The 16,388-nt window shown below is 39.7% G+C and overlaps 1 protein-coding gene across 1 annotated transcript in view; it reads left to right on the plus strand.

Moving 5' to 3' along the window:
• The window catches only part of zcchc2 (zinc finger, CCHC domain containing 2), a 66,574-nt gene that overhangs the window by 24,348 nt on the left and 25,838 nt on the right, over positions 1 to 16,388 (plus strand). Inside the window, exons 4-7 of the mRNA XM_041246715.1 lie at positions 512 to 583; positions 1,007 to 1,107; positions 8,274 to 8,368; positions 10,691 to 10,751. Of these exons, the coding sequence (XP_041102649.1) occupies positions 512 to 583; positions 1,007 to 1,107; positions 8,274 to 8,368; positions 10,691 to 10,751 (329 nt within the window). The remainder of the gene's footprint in view (positions 1 to 511; positions 584 to 1,006; positions 1,108 to 8,273; positions 8,369 to 10,690; positions 10,752 to 16,388) is intronic.

Consider the following 16,388-nt stretch of genomic DNA (forward strand, 5'->3'; position numbering starts at 1 on the left):
CCTGCAAGAGTATTTAGTCATGTATCAAGTACAACATGCATACTCCTGTATGTAGTTAAAATGAATGGTTTCCTGCATGGTTAAGTTACATATTGACTCTACCATTTCAGACACTGCATCAATTTAACATGAAAAGGTATTGCATCTGAAGAGCCTCTGTTCTGCATGTACTGTAGTGGGAGTAAAGCCAAACATAATATAAATCACATACTTGAGTTTGCATTGGAAACATTTAATGTAAACATCCTGGTGATTTATTGCTACATTTTAGTAACTTTTTGTTTCAATACAGTAAAGAGCAATGCCATTTTTATCACTTCCCAGTGCAAGCCTGTTGTATCTAGATTAAAAATACACTGGTGTTTTAAAATAGAGGCTTTGTTGTTTTTCCAGTGTATATTGAGATATGTCATATGCTATGCTGTCTTCATTTTATTAATGTATTTCATCATCTGCAGAATTGTTTAATGAGAAGAGGGTACATTTTATTTATTTTGTGTATCTTTTGTAGGTCAATTGGTCTGATTTGTCGCTGAGCTCTGTAACAAAAACACACCAAGAACTTGAAGACTTTTTATTAAAGGTAGGAATAGCAGTGTTTCCTTATCTATTGGGCCTGATTGTTCAAGTGACATAGGCAGTGTGTAGGGTAAACTAACTGCATTTACTATTTCCTTATGGGTGATGCTGCCACGAAATAGGCATTTTTAGTATCAACTTCAGCAATTACATTTTGTTTCCAGCACTTTCTGAATCTCTAGATTAAGCAATTAAATTTAATATGAGGGCAGGCATGCGTATGGGGGTGGTGGTGCTTTGGTTTTTATTCTATCACTGAATCACAACACTACATTTAGAAAACAAGAATGGTAAGACTCACCTAAGCTTGTTATGTATATGCTGGCTAATCAAGCTAATATTAAAACCTGGAATGGGTGAAACTGCTGTGCAACAGCAGTCTTACTTCCATCACTGGCAATTTTTTTCCCCCTCTTTTCCCAAAAAGCTACCAAAAGAGCTTTCTACCGAGTCGTTTGAAAGAGGCATTTTACGATTGCTGAGCCAAGGACACAAATGGGAACATGGGGACCTTGAGCGGACTTTAAGGTAAGTCCCTTGCCACTAGGCACATGCAAGCAGAGTGTTTACAAGAGTGAAAGATGAAGACAGAGATGGGCAGAGTAAGCAAGCTCCTGTATTGCAGTACTGTATCCCCCATCTCTCGCTTTGAATCTACAAAGCATAGAAGGAGAATCGGCTGCAGGCGAAGGCAGTGTTTGTGTCTCTGTGATCGTTATATTATAAATTGTTCACTCAAACCATTCACATTGGAGTGTTTGTTTATATATATATATACACACACACACACGGATGAAGGCTATATTTGTGTCCTGAGCTATTCGAAAAAAAGGCGTAATACCACAGTAGTGACGTCAAAATGGCATACTTGTCTAGATACTTGACCTTTGACCCATAATTGACTGCTGTGCACCCCGAGACCACTTTCAAACACAAAGCGTCTCGTTTTCAATCACTTGAACACCCACAATTCGTGGTTTTTAGGCGCTTTTAACAAATCTTTCTTCACCAACGGGAACTCCAAACAAGCGAGCGAGCCATAATCTTCTATTCTTACAGCAACCTAAGGAAAAAAATATATATATATACCCGATTGATACACCTTTTCCTTAAAGTATGTTAGTTTTGCAGTTCATTATCTATCCAGCTTAATTCACTGTTCCTAAATTATCAAAAATAAAATATTTAAAGTTCTTTAATATTGACTTTAATTTACGTTATTATTCATTAAATTGAGTTGAAATTTGAACCTTAACAGCCGTTTATTGCCTTTTTTTTATTACAGATACAAATGTCCATGTATTGTAATAGATGGGCTTCAGTGAGTTAAAGGAAAATAATTCCATCTCGGGTTTCTGTAACAGTTTATAAACTACTTGACCTAACGGTCTTGTAGTTTATGACTTCACATAAACCCAAGATTGGATTATATTCCTATTTCTATATATATACATGTATCTATAAATGTCTTATAATCCAACTCAAATTGATGCATTTTCAAATTTAATACAATCTGTATGCGTCACCTCTATAAAATGATTATAGTGCATGTAGTGAGCAGTCCATCCTTGTTTGGGATATGACTTATACAAGGTGCTTGGAGCTATAGTTAATATTCTTCTAAATGAACAATCCCAAGCCCAAGTATTTTGCTCTAACCTGCTTTGCATTCTACTCAATGGAATGCAATGTAATGATGTTAAATGTTAGATTTCAGCTGTATTTATGTCCAAATGCTGCTGTTTTGAAGATAATGTAATAAGTCTCATTTGAAAGATGGTGTTCTAAAGGTTAATGTTTGAGTGGGTCAGTAGTGACTAAACTTTGCTGAGGGCCAGATCCCAGTTCAGAAAGCAAGGATGCCATCTTCTGGAAAGCCGAGCTGAATGATGACTTTCATTTATGCTGCAAGTTTCATTTTTCCAAAAAGTGAAACTGTTATAGCTGCTGCTTTGCTAAGAATTGGCTTTGGTCCAAATTCTAAGTAGTATTTACTGAACACACAATTTATAACTATATTGCTAACTAGAATGTTATATGCACAAAAGATATTTATCCTCAAACTGTGCCCATGTAGATTGCAGATGGGAAGAGAACAAATTACAGGTCATGTTGTAAAGGTCAAAATCAGTGTTTGTCAACCATTTAAGTAACAACGTCCTCTAAGGATCAGCTGAGCTTAGTCATCACCCCTTTGCCACAGAAAATACACAAATGAAGAATTATTGCAGATTAACAATGCTGTTTTAATTAACGTCAATTAATATTTATAATTAATTCCAGTAGTTCTGAGAATTACAGAGAAATGTATAGATACATAGTACATAAAATGTGTACTGTTATGGAATATTGCTGACATATTATCTTTGCTTGTGTCATTGTTTGGATAACAATAAGAATAAACTGTGAAATTCAGATGTGTACCGTAGCATGGCAACAGGTTTAAATGAAACGTCTGCTTCGTTCCGATAGGACCATATAAAAGTTGTATGACAAACTTGATAGCACAATTGGCAGCGACATTGCTGCATAGCAACACACATTTCTGACTGTTTACACAATCTTGTAGTGAGTCAGTGAGTACATCAGTGGCACATTGGGTGTTGTAAGTGGGGAGTGGGGAGTGGGGAGTGGGGAGTGGGGGGGGGGGGTGGTGCGCAGTATCACCCAAAACACTGGTCTAAACAAAAGTGTTTTTAAAATGGGACCCTGACTAGTGTTTTTCATACCTTTTTTTTTATTATTCATGCAGTGGTTTGCTTGTTATAACATTGACCCCTAATTTAATGAAATCTACTGCCCTGCATAGTATAGAAATATCATCCTAAAGCAAAAGATATCCTCAGCAAATGCCAGAGTAGATTTTAATAAATGAGAATTGTAATGTTTGAAGTGCAGCTGTAGTCTATGTCTTCTTAAACTAGGTCAGTTCTGTTTATGACAGATATTTATCTTGGCCCTTCAGTTTTATTATTAACCTGTCTTCTTTTAAATATAGATGTGTTTGTTTTAATGTGTGAAATCTGCAAGCTGTTTTCCTTCTGTTATTTAGAGGTTGTCACATGACTTGGTAGTTTACTTACCCTCAAAGATCAGAATATCAATACTTCTTACCTCGTCTGATGAACTCCACATAGCGTGAACTTCTGGTCTCCATTTTGCTTGTGTCAGGAGAACAAACGGATCTGTACCCCAGAGATAATTGCAATATAGTCCTTGTTGACGCTAAAGTAGGTATCCTTCCCCTATAAAACCCTCCTCCAGATAAGTATTATTGTCTAAATTTATCCTGCAATTGCTTGGGTATGGACTCAGAGTTGGTGGGTGCGTTAGTGCGGTTTTTTGTTTTGGTCTGTCTTCACTTCTCATGACCCCCCACAAGTGGCAGATCTGCCCAGGGGTAATACATGGGATAATCAATACACTCGAAGAGCACTCGAAAGACACTTTTCTACTGCCGGTTATTCCAGAAAGCAGCCATGGCAACAGACAGTCTGTCCATTTCATGGACAAAGGACCTAATTTACGCATACCCACCTCTGCCACTTACCCCAGCAATACTCAAAGTAAAACGAGACAAGACTAGCCCCATCTTGAATCCGTCAGGCAAATGTTAAAAGAACAAGGACAATCACAGCAAGTAATAAACATTCTTCTTGCATCCAAGAAACCTTCCACTTTCCAGGCTTATACAGGGAAATGGAGAGAGTTTGTCTGTTAGTGCAAGTCGAGATCATTACACCATACAGTAGTCTCTTTGTCACAGTCTTTATTTACCTCAGTCACCTGCTCCATAAAGGACTCTGTCTTTCCTTCATCAAAGTTCATATTGCTGCAATTTCCAACATTTTACCTGACATCAAGGTTTATTAGGGGTATTAACCACCTGAAACCCCCAATAACCACATTCTTCCTCAGTGGAACCTCAGTCTAATACAATTTGAACACATGGCCACATGTGAACAAAGGTTTATTTTACATGGAAAACAGCATTCCTAATTGCGGTAACATCAGCAAGAAGAGTAGGGGAACTTTATGCCCCTGTCATTGATGCACCATATTTGCAGTCCTTTTAAGGATAGGATCGTTTGCAGACCTAACCCTCAGTTTTTATTTTACCAAAGGTGGTAACTGATTTTAATTTGCAACAGTTAATAACGTTTCTGGATTTTCACCTAAAACCTCACAAATCTAACAAGGAGACCAGACTTCATCTGATTGATGTCCGGAGAGCTCTACATTTTTACATTCACAGAACCCGTGATATTAGAGTGTCAGGTCAACTATTTATCTCTTTCAATTCACAAAACCAGGGCAAACCAGTTTATAAACAAACAATCTGAAAATGGATTACTTCATGTATTTAATTTTGCTACAAATTAGATAACAAATCAGCCCCTGGATCTATCAAAGCTCAGTCTGTCCGGAGAACGGCTACTACATGGGCAAAACTAAAATCTGTTCCCATGCAGGACATCTTCAATGCTGCGACATGGGACTCCTTTGGGTACTGTTATCAGACATTATAATTTACATGTCTGCTGCTCTCAACCTTCTTTTGCTCATTCAGTGTTATCTGTGGCATCTTCTACTAATGTTTAACCTTCCATCCTCTTCTGTACATGCTTTGGATATTTCACTCTGTGTGGAGATCATCAGATGAGGTAAGAAGACAAAAATATAGGAGGCAGTGTGGTCCAGTGGATAAAGAAAAGGGCTTGTAACCAGGAAGTAACTGGTTCAAATACCAGCTCACTTACCAAGTCACTAAATCTCCTTTGTTGTTCTCCTTTGAGATGTTGTTGTAAGTGACTCTGCAGCTGATGCATAGTTCACACACCCTAGTCTCTGTAAGTCGTCTTGGATAAAGGTGTCTGCAAAATAAACTAATAATAATAATTACCTGTAACCATTCTTTGTAGAATGGTGAGCTCCATACACCTATATGGTGTTTACTGTCTTATTTTTAGAAATTTGGACAATAATACTTATTTGGAGGAGGATTTTATGGGGGATACCTGCTTTGGCGCCAAAAAGGACTATATTGCAATGATCTCTGAGGTAGAGAGATGTTTGTTCTCCTGACCCAAGCAAAATGGAAACCAGGAGTTTACTCTGTGTGGAGTTCATCATTCTGCAAGGAAACCCTATTGCAGGTAATCTTCATCTTCTGTTTGTTTCTGGAATAACCTTGAGTAGTACAAAGAAAACATAATTCCCTGAGTCTTAGGAAAATGCCCTTCACTTCTGGCACCCGGTTCAAATCCATCCTCAGGGCATGAGTCAGGACTAACGCGACTTTTCCATTTGTCGCTAAGACTTGAAAGGAAATTGGAATTGACCCAGTCTGAATTGACTATTGGACCCTATTGGGCGGGAAGTCAGGGAAATATTGGATGTCCTAAGATGTCCGCCATTTTGGGGTTATGTGACTTTTCATTGATTTACTTGGTCAAGTTCATGGTGTAGCGCAAATAATTAACCATTTCCTGACAGCAATTTTTTTGCAAAGATACCTCTACCACCATGTCAGGAAACCAATAGAGGTAGTGACTTCATATTTACTAGGTTATATGAACATTTCATGGTAAATGCCTGTGACCTCTGGCCTAACAATGCTACCATAAAATGTAACTGATTGTGGTTGTGATTCTGAAGCCAAAGGTGCATAGGTAGTACACTTTTAGCTTTTTATCTCAATGTTGTGGTGGTCCTCGATTTTCTTACTTAAGATTAATTACCAGTGTGACCCATAAAACAATGTACCCCTTCACTGACACATTTCTTTAATCTTTGGCCATACAGTATCAACGATACAGACTGCATGCTTTGATATAGGGGCTTTATAGTTAGCACTAGGGCTCTGCATCAAAAGTGCAAGTGTTTTGAAAAAAACAGGTTTTGATCAAGTAAGATTCACAACCTGATTTTCTTTTGTTTTCTGATTAATCTTTAAAATAAAATAATTAAACATTTTTTTATTATATAAATCATAATTTATACGGTATTATTTTGTATCAGTTTTGCAAAAAATTCAGAATATGGTTTAAAAAGTTATTTTAGATGGAGATGAATTTTAAATCAAGTACTGTAGGTGAATGCTAATGTTATTATGTGAATCTTTTTGTTTCCTTTTAGGTAGTTGTCAGGCACCCATCCTGTTACACTATGCAAAGGATAATTCTAGTCCAGGTAGCCTGGTTGAATTTCCCAAATTGTTTTAGGTTTGGGGATCTGTGTGGACCCCAGGCGCAGTGTACCAGCGGGCCTGACCTTCTTGCATGAATATCACAAGCACTGTAATAGCTAGGCTTGTCACGTGATATGAGTTGGCTCCTAAGTTTTGTTTGTTTCCTATTACTCAGTCACTTCAACAGATAGCATTCCGGTTTCAACGTCATTTAAAAGCGCAGGCTTTGTGCTTTCCATTGATGTCAGGCATGCCCGTAAGCGTACTTTCTACCACCACCCCATTCAGGGTTCCAGTGCTGTGACACTCAGCAGATCGGTAGATGTGTTCAAGTGCCTGTAACTGAAAGATCTAGGAACACAAAAAAGAGTAGGCTAGGGCTTTCCGGTGATATCTCGCATGTCCAAATGACATGTTCCTAGGATAAGCTACAGCGTCAAGAATACAGTAGTGCCTTCACTTGCTGGGAGACAGCTGTGCGCATCAGGCGACTTCAGTTTTGTATAGCATAAACAACACGTTATACAAAACAATGGCTAGAAGTAAAGGAAAAACAAATTTAAAGTGTTTATATACATTTTCATTCATTAATTTACTGTAGTTGTTGGTTATATGTTGTTTAATTGCTGGGGTCCGGTTGCACCCAGGTTACCAGGAAAGTCAGTTTTTCCACATGTCCTTATGAGGGTTAAGCAACTTAATGTTTCTGTTGTAAGTTATACATAGCAAGTCGTAGATGTCATCATGCCTGCATTGGTTGGCAGATCTATTGTTGCCGTCTACAACTGTGGTGGCGATGATGAAAATTATTCAAAATTAAAGTACTTTTAAAATGAGATTTGTTATTTTCACTGTGTACCAATACTCTTGCCTAATAGTTTACACACAACAGGACTCTTAACAAAAACTTAGAGTAATTCCTTGACGCAAAAAAATAGAATAAAAATCCATTTAGGCCACGCTGTTTTTTTTAAACGTGATGGCACACTGGTCAACTTTTGACGTGTTGCCTTCCATTATTTAATTAACTGATGATCAACAATAACCCACTTCCACTTAGCTCTCTGGTTCACTTCAAAAACATCCTTTACACACAGTGATAGAGAAGCTGGGGCGAGACTGCTAGAGTACGGGTCTCTACTCGCCCCCGACTCTACGACGATCTCATGAAATTATGGTATGTACAATAACAGCATACAGTTATGTCCGTATGTCTGTAGACACGTCCTTTTACATGACACTGTGGAGCCCATGACAAAAAACCCTGTTTTTTGGGGTTTTTTTTGCATGCAGTCTCCCCCCCCCCCCCCCCCCCCCCCCCCCCCCCCCCTCTTTGCTGCCAGGGATATTTTATTTGATGTTCACAAAATTCTTATTTCTACATTGGTGAAGATTTAATGTCAGCGTTCAAAGAGACTGTGTATCTGTACTTGGCACAGGCTCCAGAAACCACCCTGTAAAAATGTCTTCAGTTATAAACTTAAATGATACATCTCTTTCACAGGGATACGTTTCTGACAGCCCCACAAGCATTCCTGCAAAGAGATAGGGTCTGTCTTTTCTTCCTTTCCAGCTCAACAGACCCAGGCCATAGCCACAGTAAGTAATGATTCATATTCATCTTTTAACATCATAAATCAATATATATATATGTGCCTGAGCAAGAATGTGCCCTTGATATGCTATATGCAGAGTTACTGCTTCCCGAATTATTTATTTATTTATGTATTTATTTATTTTAAGATACTGGGACAGATTTTCTAAGCTTTTGCTTATTTGACGTGAAATACAAATTTAGGATGTTGAAGAACTTCAAGAACAACTTTGGTTGTGTGAACAAGCCCTTAGTAAATTATGATTCTGAGTTGTTTATCACTGCACCACGCGATATGCAAGCTAGTTACCTTGCTTTACTTCTCTACAACTGAAGCCTTTGATCTGCCTGCTGTTCTAAATTGAATGCATTTGATCTGTGGGTATTATACTGCTCTACTGAAGAGAAAGAAAAGATGAAAGCCCTCATTGCATTCTGCAGTGATGATAGCAGCCCCATGCCTGCAGTACTCATCTTTTATATCAGAAGTTGATGTTAGAGGGCTGCTATCTGAATGGTAAAATTGTGTTAATGATCGCTAGGAAGTAAATCAGTTTACAATTATGAAGAGCCTGTCAGTACAAGACAAACCTGAACAGAAGAGCTATGTTAGGGATCTGGCACCATGCTGCATGTAGCCCATGGAAGTGAATACTGAGGTGACATGCACTGGGCAAGGGAAAGCAAGGTAACGCAAGCAAGATCTGAGGAGTAAGTCAACCTCTGTATAGTTCGTCACATTGCTCAGAGTACCTCATCTTTTATGGTCCTCCCTGTGCTTTATGCAATCTGCATATTTGGGATGGGCATTTCCATGTATTTTAAAATGAAATGCATGTAATTTACTAAACGATTAAACTATTATACTTTACATCAATGAACCACTAGTTTAAAAAAAAAAAATGCTTACATAATACTAAAATTTGAATCAATAAATGAATTGATAAATGATGTCATCATTGGACAACTATAAAATAAAGAAATGTTTACATTAAGTAACATATCATATTAAATACGGTACATACAGTCAGATTTAACTAATTTCCTGATTCTACAGATTCTACAGATGGTTCCGGAACAATTTAGCAGTCGCTTTTTGTAGATTACTTCTTAAAATACAAATTCACTCAACATGAATTTCCTGTTTATGAAAATAATTTTGGAGCCACTCAGAGAAGAACAATCTAAATAAAATTTAATTGTCCAAGTTTGAAGAGCTGAGTGTCAAGGATATGGGAAATGTATTCAGACGCATCTAGATTAGTGACTGTACTGTATCTTAGTGCTCTTTTGGGTGTACTGATCCTGAGATACATTTAGAGTTGTCATAGACACAGGTGCTTTAAGTAACTGAGGGTCTGAGGGTGAGACATTTTCCGCTCACTCGGAGCAGAACTGAGCATGCTGTTAGAGGGGAAAAACTCACCTCTATGCCTGTGTTGTAACAGTCGACTGGGAAGCTGCCCGTAACACTCTAGTTTTTGGTTTTGAGGATCCACGACATTCAGCCTGTAAAACCTAGTGATGTATGGGAAGTAACCCACACCGCCACAGGTCAGTCTTGAAAGAAAAAATTATGCTGAGATCTGCGAGTCCTTTTGTGTCCTTGGGGACGGACCATGACTGCGTCACTCTCTCGTTGAGCAGCTTTGGTATGCAATATTCAGGTTTCGGGTCTTTAGGAGGTAAATAGCCCATACAGTATTGGTTGAAAGGGAACGTGCGTATTGACAAAAGTGGAGGTGTTGAAAGTGGTAGATAATGCACCACTGTACAAGATGCTGCAAATTTCAACATTCCCGGGGACACTTTTTTTAACCATTATGACCAACAAGAATGCAGTAATACTGGCCTATAAACAGCCAACTGTGGATGCAAGTAGTCAGCGTGTCTGATTTACTTAATACCCTGGTGTTGGACACTTTGCTTTTGTGGTTTAAAAATGCTGATGATCAGAATCTGCCTATATCAAGCAGTACTATGAGACACAAAGCTGAGATATTAAAACAGAAGCAGGGTAGGCATATTTCAAGTACAGTTCATTTGTAATGTATACTGTTTCCAATAAAATGCACAGTACTGCTAAATGTATAAAACTTTTCATTGTGCTGTAATTGAAATTTGATTTCAGTGTTACTGTAACGTCAATAAAACCTGACTGTATGCCTTTGGCTTGGACACCTGATAGTAAGAATTACTAAAGACTAATTTCTTGCTGGTCCACTGAAATCCATATTAATTATAGATGCCTGTATATGGTTCTGTTACTAATGCTTCTTGTCTGTCATGCGTAATTCCTGAAAACCTTACATATCTGTTTGTTGTAGATACGGAGCCGCACATGGCAAGTAATCGCAAAAAACATGCTGACAAAAGCCCTAGTCTAAGGTAAGTGAGACTGTATCAAAGTGTACTTTTCACTCAAAATCCATTATTCATATCGTGAATCTACCACTGCAGACTTCATATTGCTCTGCATGGAGCATGGGTGTATTGCTTTCTTGAGTTATGGGCTATTTCACTGTATCCATAAGTGTTTTGCACTATGGCAACTGGTATCACACATACAGAGCCAATTTTGTTAATAGTGACCGTCAGATACACCACCTGCAGGGTTTGTTTACTATATAAATGTATATCTTTCAGAAAGTGGATATGGTTACCAGGGCTCTAGGGTGCGACCATCAATTTAGTTTTTGGAGCACATGTGCGACCAGTGCTTTCACAACCTCAAAAACTGATCAGAAATTGAAATGTTGTTGGCTACAAATATAAACTTAAGTACATTTTTCTGACAAGTTCTAAATCAAGCAAGTGTTTTTATCACTATAACTACATCTACAGGCTAACTTCACTATAACCCACCCCATTGGACCTGGAGAAAAGTTCCTTATATCAGGGTGTTCATTATAATTGGGTTTGCTGCATCAGGATAATGAAGAATGTCAATATATAGTACTTTTATGAAGATTACATTGATCAACATGTAAACGGTATGTTGAAAAGAAAACACCAAAGAAATGAAAAATAATGTACACTGAACAAAAATATCAACACAACATGTAAAGTGTTGGTCCCATGTTTCATGAACTGAAATAAAAGATCCCAGAAATGTTCCATACGCACAAAAAGCTTATTTCTCTCAAATTTTGTGCACAAATTTGTTTACATCCCTGTTAGTGAGCATTTCTCCTTTGCCAAGGTAATCCATCCACCTGACAGGTGTGGCATATCAAGAAGCTGATTAAACAGCATGATCATTACACAGGTGCACCTTGTGCTGGGGACAATAAAAGGCCACTCTAAAATGTGCAGTTTTGTCACACAACACAATGCCACAGATGTCTCAAGTTTTGAGGGAGCGTGCAATTGGCATGCTGACTGCAGGAATGTCCACCAGAGCTGTTGCCAGAGAATTGAATGTTCATTTCTCTACCATAAGCTGCCTCCAACGTTGTTTTAGAGAATTTGGCAGTACGTCCAACCGGCCTCACAACCGCAGACCACGTGTAACCACGCCAGCCCAGGACCTCCACATCCAGCTTCTTCACCTGCGGGATCGTCTGAGACCAGCCACTCGGACAGCTGATGAAACTGTGGGTTTGCACAACTGAAGAATTTCTGCACAAACTGTCAGAAACCGTCTCAGGGAAGCTCATCTGCGTGCTCGTCGTCCTCACCAGGGTCTTCAGTGGGCAAATGCTCACCTTCGATGGCCACTGGCACACTGGAGAAGTGTGCTCTTCACGGATGAATCCTGGTTTCAACTGTACCGGGCAGATGGCAGACAGCGTGTATGGCGTTGTGTGGGTGAGCGGTTTGCTGATGTCAACATTGTGAACAAAGTGCCCCATGGTGGCAGTGGGGCTATGGTAAGGGCAGGCATAAGCTACGGACAACAAACACAATTACATTTTATCGATGGCAATTTGAATGCACAGAGATACCGTGACAAGATCTTGAGGCCCATCGTCGTGCCATTCATCCGCCGCCATCACCTCATGTTTCAGCATGATAATGCACGGCCCCATGTCGCAGGGATCTGTACACGATTCCTGGAAGCTGAAAATGTCCCAGTTCTTCCATGACCTGCATACTCACCAGACATGTCACCCACTGAGCATGTTTGGGTTGCTCTGGATTGACGTGTACGACAGCGTGTTCCAGTTCCCACCAATATCCAGCAACCAGCAACTATCCAGCAGATCTGTATTCCCAGTCATGTGAAATCCGTAGATTAAGGCCTAATGAATTTATTTCAATTGACTGATTTCCTTATATGAACTGTAACTCAGTAAAATCTTCGAAATTGTTGCATGTTGCGTTTATATTTTTGTTCAGTGTACAATACAGCAATTACATGTCATTTCTCTTTCAATGGAAAGAGAATCTGCAACCTGTGTGGCTGAGCTAAAGGGAAACAAGTCAAACAATATCACTCCACCAGTTTATTTGTAATAATGTTGTATGTTAAATGATAGCTAGCATTATGAAGCATTTACAGTAAATAGTGTAAGTTACATGTAATCTAAAAGCTAAATTCTAAATGTAATCATTAAATCACTATTTGTGTTATACAGTGCCTATAAAAAGTCTACACCCCCTTGAACTTTTTTCACATTTTGTTGTGTCAGTGCCTCGGAGTTTCATGCATTTAAATTAAGATTTTTTTCCACTTATCTACACACCATACTCCACACTGTTGAGGGGAAAAAAGTTACATATTAAAAATACAAAACTGAAAGATCATAATTGGATAAGTCTCCACCCCCCCTGAGTTAATACTTGGTGGAAGTATCTTGGGCAGCAGTTACAGCTGTGAGTCGGTTGAGATAGGTCTCTACCAACTTTGCATACCTAGATTTGGCAATATTTGACCATTCTTCTTTATAAAACTTCAAGCTCTGTCAAGTTCCTTGGGGAGCGTTGATGGACAGCAATATTTTAAGTCATGCCACAAATTTTCAGTTGGATTTAGGTCGGGGCTCTGACTGGGCCACTCAAGGACATTTACTTTTTGTTGCTTAGCCACTTCAGTGTAGCTTTGGCTGTGTGCTTTGGGTTGTTGTCCTGCTGAAAGGTGAACTTCTGTCACAGTTTCAGCCTTCTTGCAGAGGGCAGCAGGTTTTCCTCAAGGACTTCTCTGTACTTTGCTCCATTAATTTTCCCTTCTTTCCTGACAATTGCCCCATTCCCTGACAATGAGAAACATCCCCATAACATGATGCTGCCACTAATGTGCTTCACAGTAGGGTTAATGTTCTTTGGGTGATATGCTGTGTTGGGTTTGTGCCAAACATAACGCTTTGCATTTAGGTCAGAAAGTTCCATTTTAGTTTTGTCAGACCACAAAACTTTTTGCCACATGGCTACAGAATCTCCTGAGTGTTTTTTTGCATACTTCAAACAGGATTCAAGGTGGGCTTTCTTGAGTAATGGCTTCCTTCTTGCCACCCTATCATACAGGCCAGATTTGTGGAGTGCTTGGGATATTGTTATCACATGCACACTTTGCCCAGTTTTGGCCATAAAAGCCTGTAGCTCTTGCAAAGTTGCCATTGGCCTCTTTGTAACCTCTCTGATCAGTCTCCTTCTTGCTCGATCATCCAGTTTGGAGGGACGGCCTGATCTAGGCAAGGTCTTTGTGGTGCCATACACCTTCCACTTCTTAATAATTGTCTTGACAGTGCTTCAAGGGATATTCAAGGCCTTTGATATTTTTTTTATAACCATCCCCTGATCTGTGCCTTTCAACAACTTTTTCCCTGAGTTCTTTTGAAAGTGCCTTGGTGCTCATGGTTGAGTCTTTGCTTTGAAGTGAACTACCCAGCAGAGAGAACCTACAGGAACTGCTGAATTTATCCTGAAATCATGTGAATGACTACAATTTAACACAGGTGGAGGCCACTTAACTTGGTGTGTGATTTTGAAGGCGATTGGTTACACTTGAGCTAATTTAGGATTGCTATTACAAGGGGGGTGGACACTTATCCAACCAAGCTATTTCAGTTTTTATTTTCAATTAATTTTGTACAAATTTCTAGAATGTTTTTTTCACTTGGAAGTTGTGGGGTAGGATGTGTAGATATATGTAAAAAAAAATGTTTTGATGCATTTTAATTCCAGGCTATAAGGCAACAAAAGGTGAACATTTTGAAAGGGGGTGTAGACTTTCTTTAGGCACTGTAGTTGTATTGCTGATGTATAACTGTGCTGCTTTAAGGGAGTGATTATATGTGGAGCAGTGACTGTAGACACTGTGGAGTAGTTATGAGGACGTTGTGGTTGTGGTACAAGCGTATGGTCAGTGTGTTACTTTGTCAGCTTCAAACTTGCAAGAATATCAGTTAATATTCCTATTTGTATAATCAGCAAAGGCATAATCAAATTACTGTATATCCGAGAGAAGAGAGTAAAAGTTGCCTGGATTGGTTTTCTTTCACTGATCTGTTAGGTCAGTGGTTCCCAACCTTTTTCAATGTAGGGACCACCTTGGTGTTTGGATTTTTCCCAAGGACCACCTGCCACGCATTTTTTCACAACAGCATTTTGAAACTAAATTCGTATTTGTGTAAGTACTACATGTAGAATATAAAGTATTTCAATAATGTACCTAATGAGATTCCTGGGCTTGAATGTTCGCTAACAAGCCATCAAGGAATGTTGTCATTTTACAAAAGTTGCTGAAAGTTGGGGCTTGGGATCCAGTAAATGTAAATACCAGTGCTGGTCCCTGCAACCATTACCTCGTGTAGCAAATTAATTCATCCATTTCTAATGCAACTTATTAGACTCGCCGAGTTTCCAACTTCTCTCGATGTACAAAATAAAAGCATACCAGAATCTGAAGACGAGGTGGGTGGGGAGCAGTATTTCCAGAAGTATTGTTAATGGAATTTCCTTTTGGCTTATAATATTGTGAGATATTAATCCCGGCTGAATAAACCCATATAATATACATGGGCTGAAATCGATCATTCATACTACGGTATAGTTCATCCTCTGCTAACAGTTATTTAGTTAGTATTTGTTTCACATAAGAAATTTGTTAATGGCGGCTTTGAAAGGGATGCTTGGCATTGCATCAAAGGGAGCTGTACTGTTACTTTATAAACTCCCGTAATAAAAGAAAACAGAGAGAGGGGGAAAAATGCAGACTACATACATACCTTATAATGATATATAGTGTGGTTAACCCTTTAAGGACCAAGCGTTTGAGTCGCATGCTCCCCCATGATCAGTTTTTTTTTTTTGGCTGTAGTTGGCTTTCTTCCTATAAAAATTCACTAAAAATCTATTTTGTAGAGTAGCATTTTGGAATTGGTGACCTATTTTTTCAGAACACTCTAGGGAATAGTATAAAGCATCTATATCTAGCATCTATTCCTGGTCCTTCTGGTGAAGGGAGAGGCGGCTCCTGCTCCTCTCCCCCTGATGGTGATGGAGGCAGAGGCAGCTCCAGCTCCATCCTCTGCTGGTGGGAGAAGTGATGCCAGCAGGCATTCATCCTGTGCTAATGGGGGAAGTTATACCAGCAGGTATTCACCCTCTGCTGGTGGATGGGGACCCAGCAGGCATTCCCCCTCTGCTGGTGGACGGGGACCCAGCAGGCATTCCCCCTCTGCTGGTGGACGAGGACCCAGCAGGCATTCCCCCTCTGCTGGTGGAAGGGGACCCAGCAGGCATTCCCCCTTCTGCTGGTGGACGGGGACCCAGCAGGCATTCCCCCTTCTGCTGGTGGACGGGGACCCAGCAGACATTCACCCTCTGCTGGTGGACGAGGACCCAGCAGGCATTCACCCTCTGCTGGTGGAGGTGGCAGAGGCAGAGGCAGCTCCTGCTGCTCTGCTCCTGGCGGTGGACGTGGCAGAGGCAGAGACAGCTCCTGCTACTTTGCTCAGGTCAATGGAGGTGGCGGAGGCGTGTAGTCTCCTGGCGGTGGAGGTGGGAGCGGCGTGTAGTCTACCCTTATTACAGAGGACTGGTGTGGCTCTCCTTCACTTGCAGGGGACTGGTGCGGCTCTC

The sequence above is a fragment of the Polyodon spathula genome, chromosome 4 (assembly GCF_017654505.1).
Source record: "Polyodon spathula isolate WHYD16114869_AA chromosome 4, ASM1765450v1, whole genome shotgun sequence".
Lineage (NCBI taxonomy): Eukaryota > Metazoa > Chordata > Actinopteri > Acipenseriformes > Polyodontidae > Polyodon > Polyodon spathula.